The 25,475-nt window shown below is 41.8% G+C and overlaps 1 protein-coding gene across 1 annotated transcript in view; it reads right to left on the bottom strand.

The window, feature by feature from the left end:
* The window catches only part of LOC118516472, a 56,323-nt gene extending 31,539 nt beyond the window's left edge, over positions 1 to 24,784 (bottom strand). Inside the window, exons 1-2 of the mRNA XM_036062390.1 lie at positions 23,730 to 24,784; positions 6,824 to 7,723 (exon numbers count right to left, since the gene is read on the bottom strand). Of these exons, the coding sequence (XP_035918283.1) occupies positions 6,824 to 6,893 (70 nt within the window). The 5' untranslated portion in view covers positions 6,894 to 7,723; positions 23,730 to 24,784. The remainder of the gene's footprint in view (positions 1 to 6,823; positions 7,724 to 23,729) is intronic.
* Positions 24,785 to 25,475: the final 691 nt, after the last annotated feature.

The following is a 25,475-nucleotide window of genomic DNA, read 5'->3' as shown; positions in this document are numbered from 1 at the left end:
ATGAACTTTTGCTCGTGCAAGTTATGTTGGGGAGGAAACACACGCACACACACGCATACACAAATGAGCTTAGTGAAGGGAATGCGCTTAGGTGTGGTTGTTATTAGATTTTACAAAATTACATTCAATGTTGTAGCTTTCAAGCCGCTTCGAATCAAATTAAATTCCATCGAAACCGTAATGTGCGGGATGATTTTAAAAAGTAGTTTGAACGATGTGTTTACAGCAGAGACGTAAATAGGCTTGGATCAATTTGGTGCCGTTTATTCATTTTGATAAGTACTCCCTAAATAATCTTGCAGTTTCCTTAAAAGTTTAAATTTATCGTTGAAAAAGGTTCGGGCAGCAAAACGCGCCTAAAATTATGCAATGTACATACATGACCGAAATTGGAAGTTAAAAAATTGCAGCATGTTTTTAAACCTCAACAATGCTCCTGGCTTTATTTTACTTATTTACAGATCTTTTCAATAAATAAGATACACATTTGTGTAAACTCAAATTGCAAATAATTGATTCCATACATTAATTGCAGCAATACGCCCAGCCCGTTGTGTATTGACGAAATAAGCATTCTACAAATGAGAAAAGGACAGAAGAAGAGCTCATAAAACTCATAAAAAACTCATAATAGAACATACATGTATCAAGCTGTTTTACAGAAATATCACACTTCAATGCACAATAAAACGAGAGAAGATAACAATTAAATAAGAATGAAAACATCAAATAAAACGATTCAAAACACACCTCCAATCAAAACAAATACATGAGAAAACAATAATATGCTGATATCGGGGAAAGCGGTGCCCGATAAAACAGAACAACAGTCTGTTGAAAATAAAGTCTAATTAAATGTACGCTTCACGCTCCTCGTCAAATCAAAATCACGCTAATGAAGTACACAAAAACCGGAATCAAAAACAACATTGCCTAATCAAGTAAGCCAACCGCCTGTGCTTGGTTCTTGTGTTTATGTTCAATCTATTAACTACTTCGGGCTTGTTTTTTTCTTCTTCGTGTGTTTCTATCTACACTTTTCCACATCCTCATGATAGTCAGTGGTTGCAGATGAAGTTGCAAACTATCTGTCTGTTCCCTTCTGCTCGGTTTTATCGTTCTTTCCACCTTTTTTTTTTGCCCATTTATTACCCCTGTCTGTGTTTGGCCTGGTAGTTAAATTAAGCTAGTGAGTGTGTGCCGCGAAGTTCCGGGAAATGGCATGATCGATTTACTGCAACTTCCCGCTCCATTTTGCCCGGCTGTTTGAAAGGGTCAGGGAAGCTACACAGCTACCTGGGTTCGTTCGAACAGCTTCTTTTTTTACGTGTGCTTCCTTCCTTTAACCGGTCACAGGATAAAGTTCGAGGACAGGGTGAATTTTAATTAAATGTGCACAGTGCATAGAGTTCGTTCTATAGCTGTTTTTTTTTTGCTGCCCTCTCCGCTCATAACGCATTTCTGTCGCTGTCTGGCTCGCTCGACTGAGTGCTTGGCTAGTGGCTGTTTATAGTTATATTTTGGTGCGATGTTTTAACGCTCCAACAACTCTTCGGAGGGTAGGTGTGTGTGAAGGGGAGGACTGTGAAGTGGGGGGGGGGGGGTGGGAAAATATTGCAATCACAATTGTGCCCTGGCAAGGCTACACTTTGGCAGCACGCGCAGCACGTAGTAGTTTTGTGGGTGATTGGTTGGTGGTTGTTCGGTTTGCTGGATTCGGCATTTGTCTTTCGACCAATATCCTGACCCGGGCGATATTGGATGAGGGCAGCCCTCGTGTCAGCCATAATTGTCCGCAACCCATTCACCCAGGCCCTCGTCCCTTCCTGAGCCCTCGCTTCCCCTTTCTCATCCACCACCTTCCATCCCACCGGGCATCCCTTAGTCCCTGGTCACCGGACGGCGCATAGCGTAGGGTCTTTTGTTTTAAAATTTTATTTGATTATTTAACAACAGATGAAATCGTTAATGAATAACGAGCCGGTACACATGGGACAGCACGCACAGGGACGGCGAAACGTATAAAATGGAAGCATTTGACCCCGGATCGGCGCATGTGATGGAGCAAAGCGGAGACCGATGTATCCGAGTCCGACCGAACCGGATGAAATATTCCTCACAACCCACAATTTCGTTCCGTACAGCTTGTTGCCATTTTATGCTCGATTCGTTTTTAACCCAACGCCCAACTATACTGTACTGTGTGCCGTGGAAAAATCATCGAAAGAGTTGGGGATGATTGCCCAATCGTGTGCAAGATGCATTTGAGAATTTGACCCAGGCACGGTACGGTTGTGGGTTCCGTGCTCGCGCTGTTTAATGGGGTTTCGCGAGACACAAGGACGGGATTGGGTTTATTTCGGGTTTCGATTAAAGCCTTCACAAATGGGAGTGGAAAGAATATAATAAGGGGTACGTGATGGGAAGGCTGTTACGCGGGCACCGGTGTGGGCCGGTTTCAGCTGAGTGCTCTCTCAAGGGAAGATCACGGTGACGCATGTTGTCGCCATTATGAAACGCGTGTCCCTTGGCTACCATTTTCAAGTACATGTTCGCAGCTGAACGTGATGTTGCAGTGAGGCGATCATTATTGGCACTTTAAGCGGAGAGCAGAACATGGTGGTTTAATTTCGATTATTGGATGTTTTTCGATTGTGAAATTATTGTAAATAAATTATTCAACTCTCAATCTAAAGGACTGTTTGGATGCATTCAAGCATCCTTGACTTGACTGACTTCAAAAATTTTTCAGTCGTTGGTTCTCCATTTCAACATTTCACTCAAACGTATTTTTTTTGTATAAAGTGTACAATAAATATATTAAAGCGTTACCAGCTGATTTTAAGCTATGGATGTGGCCAAAACCGTCAAAAAGTTGGAGCTGTATCTTGAGCTAAAAAGGTTGGAAATGGTAAGGGACTTCCTAATGATCGATTGAACATGTTACTATGAATTCAAAAAATATTTATTTATTTTTTAGAAAAAGACGATAAAACCTAGGAATGGACCCCCTGCCAACAGTATTGAAGTATTTTTAATGCATAGAGGATTTGGATCTTCAAGACCACATTCACCTGTACAGTATTCGCACAGTAGACTTATGCTAGGGCCCCAAGGATTAAATGTATCGAGGTTGAACCGTTGGGCAACTTGGTTCCTGGAGTAAAAAAATCCTTCTCCATGGTGTAGAATGGACGAGACGGACAAGATAAACTTTACTTCGGAAAACGCACAGGTCATATCTGAGATGTAGCTCATGAGACAAGTCTTACAATTATCAAAGAGCATTTCATCGATCAGGAATACTTCCAACTGATCCCATCAGAGAACAGGTTTTTTCGAAGTTCGAAGTCCTCTCCTGGAGGACTTTATTTAATCATATGTCCCCCAGTATGAAGAAGCAAACGATCATGAAGAACGAGAATGAACTGAAAAGATTCAAATATTATTTTAGAAGAAAAACATTGAGTAATTTAATTGGCGTTGAACCGCTACGAACCAGGAAGAAATAAATTTGTAACACATTTCTTGAAACTATGGCTCAATGTTCTTGTATTAGTTCTAATTGAAACGCTCTATAAATATCGTGAAGGATTTCAAAATTGCTCGACATTCTATGATTGCATACTTTTAGGCGTTATTGTTAAATTTTGATATCGAAAATCTTTGTCAGGTTGAGCAACTAGCTTTGCGAAAAAAATGCAAACAAATCTTAGGGATAAAACCGTTGATCATCAAACATTCGAGATAAAAAATCCAGTAAATTCATTTCGGCCTTAAAACAACACCAGCGAAATGAAATATACATTCATCATTTTTTACAAATCTTTCCCTTCCTCACCATACCGCCCTGCACCGATCGATTTTGATGAAGCGGCGTACCAAAGCTCTTCCCGTTAAAATTCGATTTTGATGTTAACAATAACACACGCACACACATACACGAGAGAAAAAAAAAGAAGCGTCGCATCACGATATTTCCACCGGAATTCACAACCGGTATCGATTTCTCTTTCATCCGAACGTGCACTCGCCAAATTGAAACACCGCGAACATTGTGGCAATTGCATTTGCGTGTAAGTATGATTGCTTTATGCAACGATCCAATGCACACCAAAAGCGTCGCACAATTTTCGAGAACTGCACACAAACACACGCACAACAGGCCCTTCCCTCGCCACCGGCCGGTCGGTCGGTTTCGTTTTAATTGATTTTGTTAACAACAAACCCGTCGACTGGACACTGTCCACGGCACTGTCGCGAGCGTCTGATGAGCGTGTGGCCACAACGCCCCAAATGGGAACACTGGTCTAGGCTGTGCTGACCCACCAATCCCCGGTCCGATCATCCGATTAGCAGGTGCCCTCTGCACAAAACCCTCCTGCACATCCCGGTCCACGTTTCATCCGCATTGGGTATCGTTCGGTGAGGTGGGAAAAGTTCGTTAAGCAGCACAAAACCCGGCCCGTTAGTATATTAGCTTTGGTACTGCGGTCTGCTTTACTGCTGCGATCGAATGTTGGGTTTTCGTTAGCAGAACAGCGCCCGAGTCGCTGCGCCCTTTCATCATGTTCTAGCCCCGTTTCTCGGAGCGTGTCTGTCCCCAGTCAAAGCGGGAGCTTAACTGACCTAAGGTTGGAACGTGTTTTTCGTCCTTCTTGCTCCTCATCCTCTCGCCACCGCACCGAAACCCCCGGCCATTCTTCCCTCCTCGAAATCCCCGGGACATGTAAATAAATGTAATTTGCCGAAATCGGCCCCCCGGGGAAGGTGAGATAAGCGTGGAAACTGCGGGAAAATCGGAAACTGCTGCACCGGGAGCAGCATCCGCGTTCAATGCACGGATAATGGTGTACGATTTTGCAGAACCGGGCAGACGAAAAACACTAGCGGCAGCACTTAAAGGATGCGTTTTTGTTGGCAAACTCGCGCACACAGCGCAAACGGAAGTCGGAGCGTGGTTGGACCGGTTTTTGCTTGCGTACACGGTTCTTGCCTGGTGGCTTCGGAAGTCGGACACATTGTGTGGTGCAGCAGTGCTAAGGAGCATTTTCTTTTTGTGTTTCTTGCTACCCCATGGGCATCTTTTCCGTTTTCCAGGGTTTGCGTTGGTGAAATGTGAGCAACATTGGTGCCCCGTTTGAGTGATTCACACCAGGGGAATCATTAACCAGCTGGTGGATGCTATCGTTTTGCTTGTTCGGGGGTAAGTCTGCCAACTTCGACTCTGCATCCGATCTTGCATGATGGTAAAATGATTTGCAGAGGACATTATGAAATGCATCATTTAGGGAATGCTCATGAGTATTACAATATTTGTTTATCTAGTCAAATGAAAAACGGATTATTATCCTTAGTTTGGTATCTGTTTACTTCTTTTCCAATGTTGACAATGTAAGTTTAGCCAGTTTTTTTGCCTCTAGATTCATTTTTTAGAGAAAAGTCTCCTGAATGTTCAGCTTTAATGAACCATTCGATGAATTAAGCTCTCATTAAAACTACCCCTTAAAGTATGCAAATGTGTAGCTTTTAAAGACTTATTAGTTTTGAAAGTACATTTGATCATGTGAGCACTGGCAAATTTGAACTTTTTATTTTGGACTTAAATGCGTTTTTTATGCTTTGTTCATGTCTCACTAACATCACTAAACAACACCAAATTTTACCTAATTTTACCCCTAGTAAAGTAGTCAACCCTACGACGACGAGAAGGCGGTCTAGATGGGATTTGAACCCTGGTCCTCCCGTTTGAAGACCGGTACCGTTATCGCCTCGGTCACCGGACCGTCCCATTACAGACAGATTAGTCTCTTTTATAATTCAGGGTGGTTGTTAAAAATTGTGACTCAATTCATGGTTAGAACAGAATAAATCATAAGATATTATAATACTATTTTTTGCATATCTACCTCTCTAAATTTGTACCACAGTTATATGCATCCGCAAATTAACAAAAATTTTAGTTTTAAAACTCTCGTAAATCATTGGCCAAAATAATCAACAGCTTTAGTTGATCCGTAGGCTCATGAACAAGTCAAGGAAGCCAAACATAACAAGCCAAGACCTTAAGAGGATGCAGAATGGTTGGGACACCAATACCATCCCTACTAAACTAAACTAAAATTAAAAATAAAGTAACTCTGTTTTTTGCTTGTTTCAAAAATATAGCAATCAACTTAATAATTTTACATTACTTTCATTACAGTAGTTGAAATTCCCAGCAAAAAAAAGACTTTTAGAAAAGCGTTACGAAGCATTACATTCGTGTGCTTACTGGTTTTGCTTCAGTTGTCATATTACAGGGAACCATCACATGTTCCCGAACATCAAGGAATAAATTATCAATTGAACCATAATGAGGAAAATTTTTGTGATATCATTTTTTTACGTTAAAATAAATAATAAAAGCTCATTTTTTTACATATCTTCTTTGGTTGTGATATTGAAATGAACAAACAAACAAACACACCCCAAGCGATCATATCAAAGAATACATCTGTATTCTTGGAAAAATGTGTTTTACACACCTTTTTCCCGGACAAAAAAACACTAGAAAAAGGTCAAAGGCTGCCTGAATAACGTTGCACAGCCCAGAGGACCTCCACGAGTGTGATTAATCGTACGCACAGTGTTTGCTCTTCGTTTTTGCTGGCATTGTTCAAAAGAAACGGAAACGGATTTGCCACGTGTTAACAATACCTTCCCGGGTGTTGCAAAGGTGTTAGAAAAGTCAAGCCAAAGAAAAGTTCACACACACACACGCACCCAAAACATACACACACACACACACGACTGTGGAAGGCTTATGCTAGGCAGTACTTACCTGCCATAGTGACGAGCGCCAGATGAAAGACACTGCCATTGCTAATATTCACACTCCTCCTAATCCTCATCCTGTTTGAGTGTGTGTGTTTGATGATGAATTGTTCGTCACGGTCACGGCCTTCGGGGTGGATTTTTCGCTCCTCAACGTACTCGTACTCGGGGTGGGACTGAAGGAAGGATTTCTGTCACCCCGTTTAGTGGAAAATTTAATTCCCGCTTTGTTACCGTGCTTCGTTAGACTACTCGGTCAATCTTTGGCGCTCTCGGTCAGGAAAAGCGACTTATACCACCCTACGTTTAACCTCGTTTCGTATTACACACACGTGATAAGAATGCTTTCAAAAAATAAAAATACAAGGATGATAGCACCTCCTTTTTGTCTGCTCGTTCTCATGCACGAACGCCTTCGTTCGTTCACTTTCTCCTTTCTGACCGTGGAAACTTTTCGTAGCGTCTACTTGCGTTGAGGTTTTTCGGTTGACCTCGTCACCGCTCGAAGCATATCTGTCGCCAGTCCGGGCTTTTCCTTTCCTTTTTTCTCACGTTACCTTTTTCTTGTCTCCCGACAAACTTTTCTTCTCTTGCGGTTAGGGTGAGCTACTAGGGTGGTTTATTTTTCCCACCGTGCCACCTACTGTTCCAACTTTTCCCCGTTTCCAACTCGGGAGAACGGGAGAGGAAGTATATTTTTCTCCAACTCCAAACACCGGTGTGGGAGCCAACCGATGTGTCTCGGTTGGAAGAATTTTCGGAATATTTGCTTTTGATGCCCACTTACTCTCGGAGGACTCGGCCTTCCGGTTACGAATAGTGTGAACGCGCTGGATGGTTGGAGCAGGCAGAAACCGAAAAAAAAGCGCTGCCGGGGGATGTTTATTGTTTGTTGACGCCTTGTAACCTGTTGAGTTGAGAAAGAAAGAAGCAGAAAAAATATGGTCAGTGGTGGAAATGTTTTTTTTGTTTTGCTTGATTCATACTAGGGTGGGAAAGCTTCTTTTTTTTCTCCCCATCGAGAGCGCGTGTGGACAGTTGAGCCGTTTATTTGTTTTCCCCTTTTATGCTAAGTGAAGCTCGCTTGTCTGTGTTTATTCTGCTTTGTTAAGCGGTGTAGCTATTATTTAATCGAATGCAGGAAAAAAAACCGAGGGGGAAACTTTTCTTTCTTGCGTGTTCTGTTCGCATAATGAAACCGTTTAGAGACGTTTGACAACTTTTGATAAGCATTTTTCGACAATAAATTGCCAAATATCCTTCCTGACCGTTTTGGACACCGCTTCCGCAACGAGACAACTCTTTTGTCGTGCTTTTACTTGTTGCCCCGAGGCACACAGATGATGGTGTAAGATAATTGAAATGACAAAGTTGGAAAGCTTTGATGTTGGTCCTTCATTTTCCTTCCGGGACGCAAGAAACGCACGCAAACGCAGAACGGCCGAAGCGAGTGAAACTGAGTGAGTCCAACAAAACGATGACACTTGTAATAAACGGTCCCCATAAACATTAGGGTGTTCATTTGCGTATCTTTTTATATTTGATTTTGTGCATTTTTTGTTTGCTCATTCTGCCGTGAAAGTTTTTCCTCCAGGCCACTAGCTGGCACGCCGGTGGGAAACGGTGGAGTTTTTGTAGGGCAATTTCTTTCTGCCTCCGGAAACTTCAAACATCTTCAATTTACGCCCTCTCACCCATAAGTTTCGTCCCATCTAATACATTTCATATTGCAACCATGCCCGCGAGGCTTATTTTGTAAGGCGTTCGTTTCTTTCCCCTGTGCGTGTTTGGGTGCCCGTGATACCCATAACCCGGCAAACAACTTTGAACCTGTGACTTTGTGTGCGTTGTACGCGCGATGGTTGCGAGTGGTTTTTTTTTTCGTGTGGCCACCCGTGGGCAGAAAGTTTTCTTATAAATTTCACGAATGAAATAATATAAATCATCGGGACAGTCGGGGTGCGAGTGAGTGAGTGTACGGTCACTAACCTCGCTTGAAGGGGCTGCCACTCTATTTCGGAGATGGGATATGAAAAAAACGAGATAGAAAAAGCTCACTTGATTGACAATTTAAAAGCTCTAAGCTACAATTTGGACAGATATACGTAAGAACGATATTATCGTTATAATATTTAATAGTAAAGCTTGAAGGAGAAATGCATCTATTAGACAGGATTTTAAATAAAAGCTATCAAAAATTAATTACAAATTAACATCATTTGCAAAATTCTATAGTGAAAACTGTAAGCAATTAACAATAGCTTTATACTTTTATACTTTAAGTTTTACAGATTGCTTTGATATGAAAAATTAAGCCTAAAAGTATGCAATACGCATTGCTACCCTTCTTGTTCGCTTGGCTTCGAGATTCTCGTGTTGAAAAATAAATTTGTATGCCTCTTTTCATTAAATTTATTCTTCTACAGTAGTATAAAAACACATAAAAATCAATTATGCAAGTTTAAAACCCTTTTTCCTTGTATGGCGCCCTGGAATAATCCGAATGGGTTTCGATGCACAGCCCTACCGATTGAAAATCGGTGCCGCTACTGCCTTGACCTCCGGACTGCTTCATTTTAAAACACTTTTTAATGTAAAACTACAAGCGTAATTTAATAGTTGAAAGCTTACGGAAAAGTAATATCCAAACATTTCATTGCTTTCGACTAGATATCTTATTTGAAACTCCTAAAAGTAGCCAATAGACACAACATCGTTTCCTTCGTAGATCGTGTTTTTGCTGTTCATATTTCTTTTCAAACTTCTTTCTTGGGTTATGGTCATGCTTGCCATAATTGGTTTACTAGACTTAATGATAATGAGATAGTCAGTCCTCACTATGGTGGAACGGCCCAGATGAGACTTGAACCCCGGTCCTGCCATATGAAAACCGACGGCCGTTGTCAACTCTGTCATACGGCCGCCCCCCGTATCTCTTTGATGCATCGATCATCGATAATAATCCTTTTGATACCACTATTTTAAAATCCCTGTACCAATTTCTCAATTGGCAATTTGGTCAGTAGGTTGCCTTTCAAGCTTTTTCCTGCTCTTAACCTGTATCTTGCCTTCTGGAGCAAGTTATAACAACTCTCCATGGATCACACGTGTCCGTTGAACAAATATCTTTTTTTTACTTTTGAACGGCCGCACCTTGGTCACTAAGCCAACGGACTATCATGTACTAATTCTGCAGGGACCAAAGGCATGAGAAGTAATCCTCCCGAAATTTTGGAGTAAGCCCACAATTGATATTTACAAATTTTTCAAGACATTCTTGACGTTAGTGATCAGGTGATCTTTAGCGTTGACAATGAAATTATTTGATCAGGTCTTCTTTTTTCATGGTCTAACGGTCATACCTGCCATTTCTGGCTAACTATACTTATTGTTACCGCCTGGTTGGATAGTCAATCCTCACCATGGGGGAACAGCCCAGATGAGACTTGAATAATATAATTTATTATAATGATTCAAAAAATCTTTTTCGTTGGTGGACATTGATTATGATCTATTTTAAAGCTTTTAAAACAATCAATGGACTTTTTGAATTATAGTATAAAAATAAAGCATTAAATGAGCTTTTCAATACTTGCTATTAACAACATGAAGAAAAGATATTCGTTTTTCCTTGTTAAGGACAACATATCCAACCCTCATTACTTATTACTTCTCAAGCAAATTCATTAAACAATTTGTGTGCTTCGTTTCACATTTGTCTATATTTGTTGTATTGAATTACGTATAATTATACAAATAAATCAAGTCCTGATTAAAACATCGCTCTTGCTTTGTTCATGATTAAATGTGATCGAAAAAAAGGAAGTTTTTTATAGATTTACGTACAGAAAAAAATCATAAAAAACTATAGTTTTTTGTTAATAAAACTAAACTTCTAATTATAGAACAATCATAAACTTCCAATGGCGTCAAATCAAGAGATAAGCAAGAAATCGTAAAGATCTTTACCCTAACCTCCTTTCTCTCCCAATGACGTAAAAACCGCTCGGCGCATGTCATAAATTCTACCGAAAAATTAAGTGATAAGAGTACTTTTTAAGTGAAAATCTGACCACGTCTAATTGGTATGTGCGTCTTTGTGTAGAATAATATCAATTTCGAGCAGTGTTGTTTGTTTTATTTTGCAGTAACATAATTCAACTGATCATGCGTTTCAACATGCCGAGACCGGCAAGACCTTTGCCTCTTGTTCCATTATCACGCAGTTCCCTTGTATCACCGTAGCCTCACAATTAATCATCTCAGATTGATCCAGACACATTGGTCAGACCACCGTTACTGTGGGCACACATCCGGCCCGCAGTCTATCAGTGGACGGCAACAAACCAGCTCGGTTGAAACCAGTATGATTCCAACAGTGACCTGATTGGGTTTCGGTAAACCACACCCGTGCGATGAGTCGTCACCGGGTGCCGGACAAGCGGCGCGATAATACACAATCATGAAGATTCCCCCAAAATTCGTCTTGGAACATTCCCGGCGCTTTCGTTCGCAAGTCCATCTGAACCTTTGAACCGTATACATGCAGTGAAAGACGCGGCCGATGGCGTTTAGCATGTGGTTTTTCGCTTTCGGAACCGAAAGTTCGAGGTCCAACATGGGTGATAATGCCGTAACCACCAACTCTGGGTCGAGTTCTGGGGCTTTTTTGGGGTGTGGTTGGCTAATGAGAGGGTTGTCAAAAATAAAACTAAACTATTATGCTTAAATGACAACATTTAACAAAAACTTTACCCTTCCATTATCAACTCCGTAAACTCCGAGACACACGCTCCCTATGCCACGCGGGGTTCAACCCCTTGCTCTGTGTTGTTGTGTTCGTGGAAATTTAAAGGCAAGCTGCCTCCTCAAAACTTTGCCAGTTAATGAAGGGAATCGAAGAACTTTCCACGATCCGAACCTCCACAAACTAGCATTCATCCTCGTAATGTCCAACTTGTACGCTTGGACGGGTTTTCGTGGAGGATATGCGCGGTTGCGGACGAAAACCGGGAACCACGATGAAGGGCACGATTTACCGGAGGAAGCACCTTCATTAAGCCTTCTCTCAACTCCGGTTTAATACATCCGTTTTGTCAATACAGCTATTCTTTAGCGCATCGGAAAGCATCGATAGCTCTTGCTTCATCCGCTAGAACGAACTATTGAAGATTTCATTAGAGAGAGCGAAGGAAGAAAAAAAAAACCCCACCAACAACTACAAGATAACGTCGCTTAACTCGTCGTAAGGAAGTTGAGGAAAACAATACCGAAAACTTTCCACATCGTACACGGTGAAGTTCTTTTTGACGACCTATCGAATGGTTCTACGCCATCCCGGTTGGTAAGCGGCCAACGGGGACGAACTTTTTGATAAACAGTGTACTGATTTAATTTTATTCATAATAAATTGAAAACTTGGACGTGGACTAGCTGTAATTCTGAGTCATGTCCTGCGTTGCCGGGGAGAGACCGCTTGCTCCGGGGAGTACGGAAGTCAGAGTTGCAAAAGTCGGCAGCATAAAGCGAACGCTGGTATGACTTTCCTAAGAAACTGATACTTGGTCTATTGTTTTGCTGCGAAGTTTGGCTTAAGTTACCCATTGAGATTAACCGGAGCGAGCTGGGTACTGGATAATCAGAATCTTCCCGCTGAGAGTATAGTAAGGGAAACTAAATGAACTATCAAGTTCGTGGAAGAGAAAACTCGTTGCACGTTGTTCTCCTAAAATTTCATGAGAGAGCTGTCAAATTGTTTTGCTTGACACATAGAACGAAATTTGACAGTTTTTCCAGAGAATTGACAGTGTGCTATATCATCAGCAGCATCTAAGACCTTCATTCGAGAAACACTAATTGTTCTTATTTAATTAGAAAAATCACTTAAAATCAAGAAAACCCTTGAGAATTTTTTTTAATCAAAAATCTTTAATTGTATAGGTCACGACTTGTAAACACGAAATAAATCTGGTAACCGACGATGCACTACAAACAGCTTAGGTCACGTCAGATGCTCTTATCATCAAAAGTGTGCCGTGCACGGTAAAAACAGCTGACTCGAGAACAGCTTTTGCTTTCGCTTGCCTACAACTTTTCTTCCCAAGAATCTCAGTTTGTTTTCCCTTTCCGTAATCTTAATCTTTGTCCGGCTATGATACACTCAAGAAGGGAAAAAGGGATACTGCAACGAGAAAACAAAAACGGATGCACTTGTGTGCTCCGAAGCAGAAAGAAGCGTGTTTGAAGGAGGTATAATACGGAAAACCGGAATACTTAGCAAGTGGTAGTAAAAAACGTAAACTGCTTTTCTTCACTTTCAAACATTCTGGGAATATGATTGCTTGGCCAGTGTCCCAACAGTATCGTCCGTCAATTGAGTGAACCAACGCTAACACAAAATCAATGAGGCGCAGCAGACTTTTTCCATTAATTTTCTCCCTATCTTCTTTCGTATTCTACGAGGTTTCGAGTCTCTTCACAAGAGATGTTGGCAAAACGATCACAATCTTAGGGTAAAAAAAATCTTCACAACCTCTTAACAGCACTTAGACCACCGATCCAAGATTTCTATTTAGCACGACGCCCTCGGAGATCCGGCTTTTGTTTTTTTTTTGTCTCACCTTCTACCCATGTGCCATTACGAACCCAATGAATGATACCACCATCTCGCGTTATTAATATCGCAACTTTCCCTCAGCTCAATGGCTATCGGTGTAGAGCAAAGCAATTAAAATCTTACATCGTTCTCGGGTGCAAACCCTCGCACGAGGAGCTCGCGTATACGACGCCACTACTTCACGGGCATTCAAAACTTTCCACCAGCATCCGTGGTTGCAGTTCAGTTAGTTCAAAGCTTTCCGATTTCGGGAGGGGGGGGGGGGGGGCACAGGTTCACTGTCTTTCATCCACACCGGGCCGGGGTTCCAGTTTCCGAGAGGGGGCCCCCACCGTTTGCGTTTGGCATGTGAGCAGGAAATAAGAGCTGCACCGTGTCCTGGCAATTCCCACCGGCACGATGTCGATGTCCCGAGAGGATGGCTTCGCGGATCGTAAAGTTTCAATGTTTCGTGGTAGTTTTTCGGGTGGTAAAGTTTGCGGTTATTTTGGCACCGTGTAGCGTAGTGGTTAGTGCCGCTCAAAAGGGGGAACGTTCGTCCATGGGAGGAGTTGCTTCCCAGTGCCAAGTGGAGCAACAACTGAAGCCTGAGAAGGGCAGAGAGGATGGGAGTATTATGGAGTGCTTAAACAACGAAATAGACTCATCTTGTGGTGTAAGTCGGGAAGAGTAAGATTTTGGTTGTATGCGGGAAAGTTTGGCATTTTTTTTCTTTCATTTTAAGCTGAATGTTATTGTTTAGACGGAAGTTCTTAAAGGGGTTTAAAGAGCTTAGCAATGTTTGTTTGTTTGGGTGGCATAATAACTGTAGGGTAAATAATTATTACAATCAAACGTTTTGAGTACAATACGGCATCAGTCCGTAATAATAAATAAATAATAATAATAATAACAAACGTTTTGAGCAAATATGCTTTAAAGTTCTTGAACAAAACATCCCTAATTAGTACGTTTTAGTGATTTTGAACCGTTTGCTATTTGAAGCGCCTAAAGTTATGCAATTTAAAAGCATCGCCTAGGCTAATGGATCGATATACAATTTTATTATGTGTTTATGCTGGTGAAGAGGCTTATATTGATAGAGATAAATATTAACAAAAAATAAAAAAAATCGTTCGAAATTATTAGAATCCAAATGAAAAGCATAAAAACTCCAAATTACTCAAAAAATCTCAAATAAAACAAACTCGTCCTACAGGTGTCAAGTAACATGTTCTAGAAATCTGTCATCATTCCTTTCAGCCCACCCGAAGCATTCCAACATTATTAACCCTTTTCCATAAGATTATCCCTTTTTCGGTGAGTTTCAAATTTCATCCGCATCAATTTCCGTTGACCAACCTTTATCGGTTTAACAACTTTTCTGCTCTTCAACCCCTGGAAAACAAAAAAACAGAAGACCGGATCAAGTTTGCGTTCTTTCTTGCTCCTTCCCATTCCAATTATTACTTGCCTCAGTTCTACACTCACCATCCGGTCAACGGGCCACAGCGTAAAAAGTGTGTAACTCATTTGCTAATTTCACTGCCCAGTTTCACTCAGGCACACAGCTGGCACGAGCGTCCAATTTAAAAAGGGATCCCACGGACAAGGGTACATTCTGTGGGATTCTTATTGGCGGATGGGTTTTTTTTTGTTCTTTCTTCTCTATTTCGCTTTCTTTTCCAAGCTTCACTGTTCTGCCTTTTTGTGGAGTTTTAATTTTCCATCGTGAGCTTCTGTACCAATTTCGCTGCTCCGGTTAGGATGCTAGAGTGAAGCCAGCGAATGCGATTTCCATGTGGAAAATCTTTGTCTCTCCGCAGCGAACCTCCTCTCCATCTGTACAACTCCAGTTCGTCGTTCAGCCGAGATAAAGATACTTTCCACCATTTAACAGATGGCAATTGGAGAGATCCGAAAGTACGCGGCGTAGGCGAAGACCGACAGTAAGGCAACAGAAAAAAAAATGGAAAGCTTCGCATGAGATAATGCGAAGAGAAAGGCAAATAAAGTTATAATTTAATTCCCGCAACTGGACAAGAGTGGAACTTCCCATCCTTCGCCTGCAGCTAGCTCGGGAAGGAATAATGCTTATGATTACTCTTCTAACCATCCATTACGGGATTGGCATCGGGATTATTCGACACCGTGCACGATAACGATCGTCACGGTTACGTTGGGTTGTGGTAAGAATTTTTCCACGTTTTACAATTCATCAGCTACAGAGCGGCAACGGAGAGCGGCGGAGAACAGCGTACCGACGGGAGCAGTAATATCAGATTTATACGCTTCCCACACTCGCGTTCTTTTCCCACTTTCCGAACTATACTCCCAGCTTTGAATTTAAGTTGTGAAAATTAGTTTCCACCACGACAAGAAAATTTAACACGGAGAAAATGTAAGTGCTCTGTAAGAAAAAGGAGGAGGAAAAAAGTGAGCGAAAACTCAAGACGCGATGTATAATCATTTTACAATTCCTTCCCTCCTTGGCTTTCTCTCTCTCTCTCTCTCTTTTCCTTAGCGACCCGCGAGACTGTATTCTTTGCCGATTCTGGAAGCATGATTATAATTTAATAATATTATTTTAATGCAAGTTTTAATTTTCAATTTTCACACTCCACCCTTCTTCGGCTTCGGAAAAGCTCGAGTGAAAAGAAACAGCTGTGGCTCGTGAGAAGGCCACAAGAAGTGTTCCGATGCTGGCGAAGCGATACCAACCTTTCCTTTTTTGTGGGAAAATGGAATGAGAACGTGGCAGTGAAACGAATAAAATACACCATATTGGTCGTTTTCGGACCATAAGAAGCGCAGAGGCATGTATCAAACGAAACGAAACCGTTTTCCCGGGGCTGAAAGTTAGTATGCATTCCTGACACTTTCCCGTGCTGAAGTTAAGCTTTCGGGCGGGTGAAGTGATTCCTCTTGCCGGGCTGGAGTTCGTAGCGAACGGTGTGTCTAATTAGGAGAAAAGTATTGTAATGAAAATTTTCCACTAACCGATGCGCGGTGTACTGGGCTCGTCCTCGGCAGGAGACGAGATTTGCCTGTCTCGAGAATGAATGTGGCAGCCGTGTACAAGGCATTCTTGAAACCGAGACAAACAAAAATGCAAAACATTGCTCTGTGCTGGTTGGCCGTTAAAACATCTGCGAGATTTAATTAGTGCTAAGCAGTGCTGTAATGCAGCTGGAAATTGAAGTTTAAGACCGTGGCGAATGCAGCACGGCAGACACTTTGATTGCCATTTATGCAGCATATCTTTTTGTGGGGCAATCAAAAGGAAGAAAAACTTTGAATAACAATATTACTTTAGTTGGGAAACAATCAGTACGATTCCTATACTTCTGTTGTTCTTACTAGTTGCTAGATTCTTATACAAGCTGTTGTTAAATTGTCGTACTAAACATAGTATTCATAATAACGTAAAAGTGTTTATAAGAGCTGAACTATTTGCCTAATTAAACACTCAAAGTATTTGCTCAGAACATGATATTTTAGAAGAAACACTCTTTCAAAATAAACTGAATCCTGTAGTGCTTATAAATCGTCCACAAAAAAAATGAAGACTTTGTAAGTTTCTGATGACACGAATGCACCATGAAATCAATTAAACTGTTTTTTTTTTTATAAATAGCACGTAACTGATAATTTTTTATTTCGGTCAGGATTTGTTTCATAGCACCTAAATGTATGCAATTGCTAAACAGGCTCAATTTTTGAGGAGCTCAGCGCAATTTTAACACATTTAAACGGCGGTTCCATCAAAGGAACAAGTCATTTTGTTCCAGTTGCATTTCATATTTCTAAATGAAAATATAATTAAAAAAACATATTGCATACTATCAGGCGTTCATTTATAATATTAAATGTCAAAATGTTTTGCAACTGAAAATATATGCCGCCTGGGAGAGGCACATGACATTTTAGTTTCTTCTTCTTCTTCTTCTTTGGCACTACAACCTCAACAGGGTTTGGCCTGGCGTTTCTGGCTATCTGTGACTTGCTTTTACCCGTAGCACAGTAGTCAGCCCTGCGTACGGGGAGGTGGTCTGGATGGGATTTGAACCTCGGTCCTGCGTCCTTGAGCTTACAGTTGTTTTTAATCATAATGATAACATTAGTAATACGGCCAAGCCGTCCTTGTGCATAAAATAAAAATAATCGTAACATTGAAGATGATTACAATGCATCTTTACAACGTTTAGAGTATTTTTTTTTTAATTCATTTTAATAGTTCTTTGAAGGCAGGTGACTTTCTTCTTATTGAGTATCTCTTTAACACCTAAACATTTTTTTTTATTCTGAACAGGTAGCACGTCTATTAGACATAGCCAAGCCACCAATCCTTTACCAGAGAAATCAGGTCCTAATCTGTATTCCTCTACATCTACAGCAGGGTCAACTTCACTTGCTCCAGCCAACGAGCTCGCTGTGCTACTCTACGCCTCGTACTAAAAATATTCTGGCATCAGTAAAAAAATCCTTACCATCGTACCCTTCCGGCTAGAACAGTTTTTATAAACATCAAAAATAGATCCAAAATCTAACTGCCGAATTTATTTTCGGTCATTATTTTGCTAGTTCTCATCAATGATGATCAATTGATCATACTGAGGTAATCAACAAATCATGAGTCTCGCCTCTTAAAAATGATACACATATCGTGTGCTTGAGCAGTACTACGCTCTCAAACCACAGTGAATAAACAGCCATCGATAGATAAACCTAACTAGATATGGGGAAAAAACTGTACAGGAGCATACCGGGTACAGGGTTTTAACCGGTATTCAAACGGCGGGACCAAGGTTCAAAACTACGGGGTATCATTAAGTTTAGCAAGCCAGAAACGGCAGGCATGACCTAAGAGGTCGTTAGGGTCAAGAAGAGAGAGTTTCACTGGTACTACCTAAAAATTAATGAAACCTCAATGTGAAATATAAACTCGTAACGCCCAGATGTGCTTTCCCATTTTGATTACTTTTAAACCTGCCCAGCTTCTAGAATTCTATAATTACATCCCGGTAGTTTGAAACAAACTGTTCCTTCTTAAAATTCATTAAACAAGTCGGAACGAACGGCATTAATAATTTGACGTCGGCAAATCAAAATATTCCACCAAGAATATGGATTATTACTAGTTAACCACTGCACGAAAACCTAGAAATTGCATAATTTCAACCACGATGTGTCTCATACACAATTTATCAGAATCGTACAGCAAGGCACACTCTTTCATATTTCACCATCAACCACACAACCAAAACAGTTTGCAAAATGCTCCACCTCCACCGCATCTCGCACCGGCATACATCGGAACACGATTGCAGGAAGCAACGAGCCGCTGTGATAAATGGAAACTGTTCAATTAAACATTTTTCATCGATTCTGCTGTGCGGTTTGCCGTGTGTACGCTCGTGGAACAACGAAACCGTCCATCCAGTGGACAGTAATTGGAACAATCATGCTACGGGACGGGGCAAGGTTAAGCATGTTGTAAAAACGACCTCGGACGCGCTGGATAGGTGTAATGTTATCTGGATGTTTTCCTTTCATTCTGTGTGTGCTTTTTAAATCCTGTCGTTCACGTTCACGTTTTGACTTTCTGATCGAATGCCGTTCTGACCAAACAAAAAATAAAAAATAAACTGAAAATAAATCGCACACAGCCTCCGGGAAAAGCGAAGCGCTTCTTGCGAAACATTCTGGCATCAAGCATCAGAATTCAGCAGCAACCAGAATCCGGCCGTTTGCTAGCGGTGGTAGTACACGAGATGGCACGCGTTGGCGAATGAAGCAATTAATATTCATTCTGATAAATGAATTCGTAAACGAGGCGCCCACTTTTTGCTCTGTTGCTTTAACATCACTGCATCGGACAAGGAGGAAGGTGGGGAGGGGTTTTTGCTACATTTGGGGGGTTCAACATTACCTTCCTTCCCGTTTGAAGCCTTCCAAATCAGAGAATGATATGCACACCACCACTCGCGGCAGCAGCAGCAGCAGCAATAGCAACAGCAACATTCAGTAATTATTGTGGCGAAGCATCATTTGCTCTGCACTGACAGTAAACCCGGTACGGGCTCATGAGTCAGAATTGGAAATCGCTCAATTCATTGGGATGGTACAACGACGAACCGGTTTCCCCATGTGTGTCTGTGTGTCATCCACCTCAGAAAAAAGAGAACTGCAAAGCGCAGAAGAACAATCGAACATTTCACGTGTTTCGGTAACAGGCGCCTGAATGTATGCAATGCGATGTATTTTTTTGTTGTTGCATTTTAATAGGAAACCTTGTTGAAACCAGTCCCTCAAATCGTTTGTAATTGATGCTTCCTGGCAGCCGGTAAATCTTCTTACGTCCCATCATAATGGAGGAGGGTTATTAAATTGTAATTTTTCACTGTTAATAATCTTTTCAGCATGAGCTGTGACATTGATGGCAACCGTACAAAATAAAGTGTTCGAGCTTAGAAGCGCTGCAACAATGAGTTGAACGGCGTTTGCTAAAAATAAAACCAATTCAATGCAAGCCGTACAAATGAGTGCATCAAAGTTAAAGATTATTTTTAACAAACGAGGCGTCGTTTAAACCGAATCACATCTGTTTGTCATATTTTTGATCTGGAAGATCTAGTTCTTCCTCATCCAGAAGGGTTGATTCAAAGTGTTTGCAGCTCCAGTAATGTGGCAACGTGATTTTTGAACAATCATCCTTCTCTGAAATGCTCAAAATGAACTTACGGTCAATCGAAACGGATGCTTGCTCAAGAACGCTGGAAGTCAAAATCAAATTCACCACTCCAGCCGAAGTAGCTAAAAACACGTGGCCAGCTGTAAAGTGTTCGTCTACAAAACTCTACCAAGGAATGCACTTTTGGAGTAGCTTTTCTCGCCCGGTAATGGCTGGGCGTACGTGTGTTGTTACAGACTGGATAATCCAGTCCCAAACGCCCGAATCAATTCAATGATGAAACTCAGCGTTGTAAAATCGTTCAAAATAGTTTGTGCCAGCTGGTACGAGTTTTTCGGACCGCTTAGCATGGTGTTTGCCGTTTGTTTGCATTGCAATTGACGCCAACATGGCACGAAACGTTGGCTACATAATGCACGAAGAACTCGTGGAAAGACTGTTAGAAGCGAAGGCTACTCATGCAGGAAAAAGGCTACATTTTCTCTCGCAACGAGCATCACCCAAGTAAGGATAATCGTGTATAACAGATTGTGTTATACAACTGGCCTGATACATATGGAGATTGAAAAATCATGCTAAATGTCTCCTGGTCTGGAGCGGAAACTGTATGGAATCAAGTTTTTTTTCCCATTTTCCTATTGGCTTCCTCTGTTAAAAAAACCCCGGAACATCTGGCACACAGCTTTCCGATACGGTTGCCGTTGAAAGTGCAGATGACTGGCACGGCCGCGAAAAGGTTGCCACGGTCGCGAACCGTGATGATGCAGAAAGAAATGCAGGTGCCGGTCAACATTTTTTCTCCCTGCTGTGTGCCGGGAAATAAAATACACAAAACAACGCAAAAGGTAATGCAAACCTCGTTCAACTCTGCATGACGGTGTCACATCTTGTTTGTAGACTTGATCGTCGCCCGTCAACTGTATGACAACAGCGATGCAAGCGCCATCCACCTGCATCTTTCAACCACCCCGGGTGTGCAGCCCATCCCGGTCAGGCTTTTAGATAATTCACTTTGCCTTTATTGCTTTGGGTGCGTCTTCGCGCAGCAACGTATTTCACACGCTTCATATTAGATGATGCCTCAACGCAGCTCAACTGACCCGCCGAGAAAGATGTACCGTGGGCCTGAAGTCTGATTCAATTAAATCTCTTCCCGGTGCTTGGATGTTTCCCAGAACCAAACACAAGTGCATGCTCGGCTCAAAAGGGGGAAAAATCGACAGTTTCTGACTACGGCATCCGGCAGGCAAGTGTTTGTGTGTGTGTCAATAGTAGGGCAGACCGGAATGCAGGACCTGCATTTGCTTCCTGGCAAATTGGTAGCTAAACAATCGTCTCGCAAACGAAATAAAAACGGGCAGCACAAGTCTTTCGCGAATGCCGCAAATCGTATTTTCGACCGACCCGTTGGCCATTTTCGGCCACCATTGAACGGTGGTTGACGGTGGTGGTTTAATTAAATGCAAACGGAACGTGTGATTTGATGTTCCCGGTACGGTCACATCCTTGCAAGCACGTCCGGCCGGGGACTTTAAATTGGTAGCCCACGGGCACCCCACCCCCGGAATACGGGTGGTTGACACAGTGCCCAAAAGTTGCCGCCAGCAGTTTCGCAACACACTTCGCCCGTGTCGTGGACAGATCTTTACTTAATTGATCGACATCGGGCGTCATCGTCGTCCTTGGTGGTGTCTGCCAAGCTCCAAAAGTCACCAAACTTTCGCTCACCCACCGAATGGGACATAGAAAAAGTGGGTAAAACTTTTCAACTCTTTCGCCACGTTTTGGGTGACGAGAGAACTCTCTGCCAAATCGGCACCAATTTTCCAATTGAAGCTTTTCCGCAATCATCGTGCCCGTCCGCCCTGAAACCTGACACTGCCCGAAGCGTTTGTTGGGAGCGTCACCAGCAGCTCGATGCTCGTGCAATTCTGGTCATTATTTGAAGTGGAACCGTGAACAGTGAAAGGCGCACCGGCACGGTTGATAACAGGTGCGGATATTTTAGTAATTAGCCAAATTAAGGTGAAATAATCAAACGCTAGGCAAAGTCAAAATGTGTGTGCAATGGTTAGCAGCAATGTTTATTTAATGAGGGAAGGCATGCTATTTTTGTTTGTAATGGTGAAATGGAGCTGTACAATGTGTTAACTAACTGCGAGAGATACAGTTTAAATTGCTACAATGATCAATTTTAATACGAAAAACGGAACAAATTAGCATTGAGCTTATTGGTTTTGTGGTGAAGCTTATTAAAAATTGACAAGAATGCAACAATGCACGTTGCTAATTTAACTACCATTTCAAATGACTTTTTCAGATAAATAACCAGTGTAAATTGCTACCCAATGATACCAATTTCATTCACCATAGTTTTCAAAGCTGACTAGTTTGTTAAAATAAGTTAAAAAAGGGCAATTTCCTAGTTCGATTTGCACGCGCCTAAATGTAGGCAAGCATGTACGAAAGCACCAATAGTGAACAAATTAGAGCTGTTTATTATTTTTATCTTGTTTACGTTTAAACATAAAATGTGACACGAAAGTAATTGCTTCATTTTGTTATAAAATTTTAAGAAAGATTCTAAATTCATATTTTAAAAAAAATTTAAAATTATTCAAATTTTTAATAAAAAAAATTAACATCATTTAAAAGTTGTTTATGTTTAAAATTGATCTTACACTATGCATTGAAAAAATAAAAATAAAAATACTGCATGCAAAAGTGTACAACTAGCATATTGCTTAAAATATAATGCAAAAATTTGCAAAAAATTATATAATTTTACTTTAAATTAAATTTAATTAAACAACTGATGATTGAAAAGCATAAAAATATGCAGATAAGTTTGTTTAAACATTAAACAAATTGTTTGAGCTTAATTATAAAACTTGAATACAAAAAATCTAATAAATATTTGATAACACAATGAACTATAGTTATAACGAAGCTTATGAATCATTTAAAAATAAAATAAAAATATTGCAATAGATTTAAAAGGTTATGAAAATATAAGCAAAACACACACAAGAGTTAAATAAAAAAATGGAAATATAAAAGAGTTAGAAAAACAGAAGATAAAAAAAATGACAAACTGATTTCGAAAAAATCTAATCAACTGCCTTATAGCATTACAAACTTAATAAAAAAAAATACTTATCAAAATCATAAATAATCACCTAGAGTAAATAATCAATTAACAGAATTCATACGAAGTGCAATCGAAGAGCTGGTGCAGCGGACCAAAAAAAAACTTTAAACACATGCTCCATACCGAGCCCACTGTGGTCTACTGATGACCAGATAACCATTCTTCGATGCAGCCTTCACCCGCGAAGGTAATCAAGGCTACTTAGTTGCTTTAAAAAGCATTCTTCACTAGACGCTTCCACAGGTGCAACGGCCAATTCCATAACTAGTTTCTTGCACACTTGTGACTACCGTGCAGCAAGTACCTTATCGTACTGGCCGGCCCCTATCAAAGCATTCGATCATAAACACACACACACTCTCGAGGATAAAAAACAGAACAATCACCTTCACACAGTGTCAGTGATCGCATCGCGCACCCTGCACAAGGCCGTCGGGAATGCATTGCATGGGTACGCCGCTTATTGTACCTACCTTGCACCGAGGCTTCGGACCCCAACCAAAAGGCACGGGAACCGGTCCGAAAGGTGTAACGGATGAAATGCCACGCAGCACAGTACAGCTGCAACACGATCAACCCCACTCGGCACGATCGATAGGTAAACGATGCGATGAACTAATTTTCCTCTCCAAACACGAACCACTTAAGAAGGTGCCCACCGGGTGCCAACCGGGACAGCAATCCGTGCCGGGCAACCTTTCTAAGCCGTACGTCACACCCCGTTGCACGCGGACACAACAACAAGAAATTCGTTCACTCACTCGCAAATGATAATCACTTCCCACTTCACTTGTAACCTTTCCTTTCGCTGTGAACTTGTACAGAGTCGTTTTTTGGGCTTCGGAAGATCTTGCTCTAGTGATACGAGGCCGCTACAGTTCTTGCGGATAATGTCCTTACATGCGAAACGGGCATCTACCCATCTACGGGATGGAGTGCTTCCGGCGGTCCTTTTTCCCACCAAACCGTGCGCTTAATTACGCTCGGCACTGGTTGTTGCACGAATTTATTGCGGTTTAATGGTCAAATCGTCCAATTAAGGATATTGCTACCGTACGCGTTCAATTGCTGCTTTGAAGAAAATTTGGAAGGGTGGACCTAGGTGCACTGGAACGTGGATAAATTATGACCACCTACTAGAAGCGCTTCAATAAACACGTGTTTGAAGGCAAACGACTGCTTTGCAAGGAATTTATGCACATGAGGCTTTGAATTTTGAAGACGACACGCACGCAAAACAGAAACCAGAGCAGAAAGGCGGCTACGGCTACGCTTTCTTTCTTTGTAACGGATTTTTGCTCCGCAATTCAAACTCCACGCTCACACACGTGCACGGATCGGTATTCGGATTTTCGCGCCAAACAAAACGAAATTCGTTTCCACCTTGTCGCTTCCACGGTTTCGACCGCGAACTCGACGAAGTGCGTTTGCTCTGTTTTCCAACTCAACAGCTGCTCGCGCGAGAGCTCTGAAAACGACTAAACGCTGCTCGCCGTTCAATCTTCACCGGAACCGAACGGCGCCATTGGACGTGGGCCGTGGTTCGTATCAGTGCAAGAGCTGCAGCACTAGCGCAAACCGTCGTCGTCGTCGTCGTCGTCGTTCGGATGGATTGTTTTGGTTGTTCGTTCGTGTTTCGTTTGGCATCTCGCTGTCGACATCGTCTTCCGAACGGCCAAACGCCAGCATCCTTTCGTGACGGGTTCGGTTCGGGAAAGGCTTCCTTTCGTGCGCTGGTTCGTACATCGGCTGGGGCGGGAAATTGCAACGTGTTTCCTACGGAAATTCTCACCCTCCGCTGCCACCAATCCCCCCCCGGGATTGCGGGAAACGTGCGGTAAGCCCTGTGATGGTTGTCTGAAATTGTCACACTGTTGTTCCGGGTGGCGTTTTACCGGGAAAAAGGATCTCGCTGTCAATTTCGCTCATCGTCAGATTTGTGCCATCCTTCCCCATTCCACCCGCGATGGGAAGATTTTGTGGAAGGCTTTGATTATCCGCGTAGCAGGCAGCGTTTGGTGGGAGTGATAGTTTGCCGGAACCGGTCGGATGCATCCTCAAGGTTGATGTTGGGTTTTTGGTGGCTTCTCATCGAAATTTAACGGTACCAAGTACTTAGCAGGAAGTAATACGTAAATCAGGTTAGTGTTTTCAATCGGACACGGATGATGCAAAAGGAACGATAAAAATTAGAATGATTTGAGAATTTAAAGAATGGG

The sequence above is a fragment of the Anopheles stephensi genome, unplaced genomic scaffold (assembly GCF_013141755.1).
Source record: "Anopheles stephensi strain Indian unplaced genomic scaffold, UCI_ANSTEP_V1.0 ucontig30, whole genome shotgun sequence".
Classification (NCBI taxonomy): domain Eukaryota; kingdom Metazoa; phylum Arthropoda; class Insecta; order Diptera; family Culicidae; genus Anopheles; species Anopheles stephensi.
Note: the sequence above shows the minus strand (reverse complement) of the source record. Positions and strands in the feature narration are given on the sequence as shown.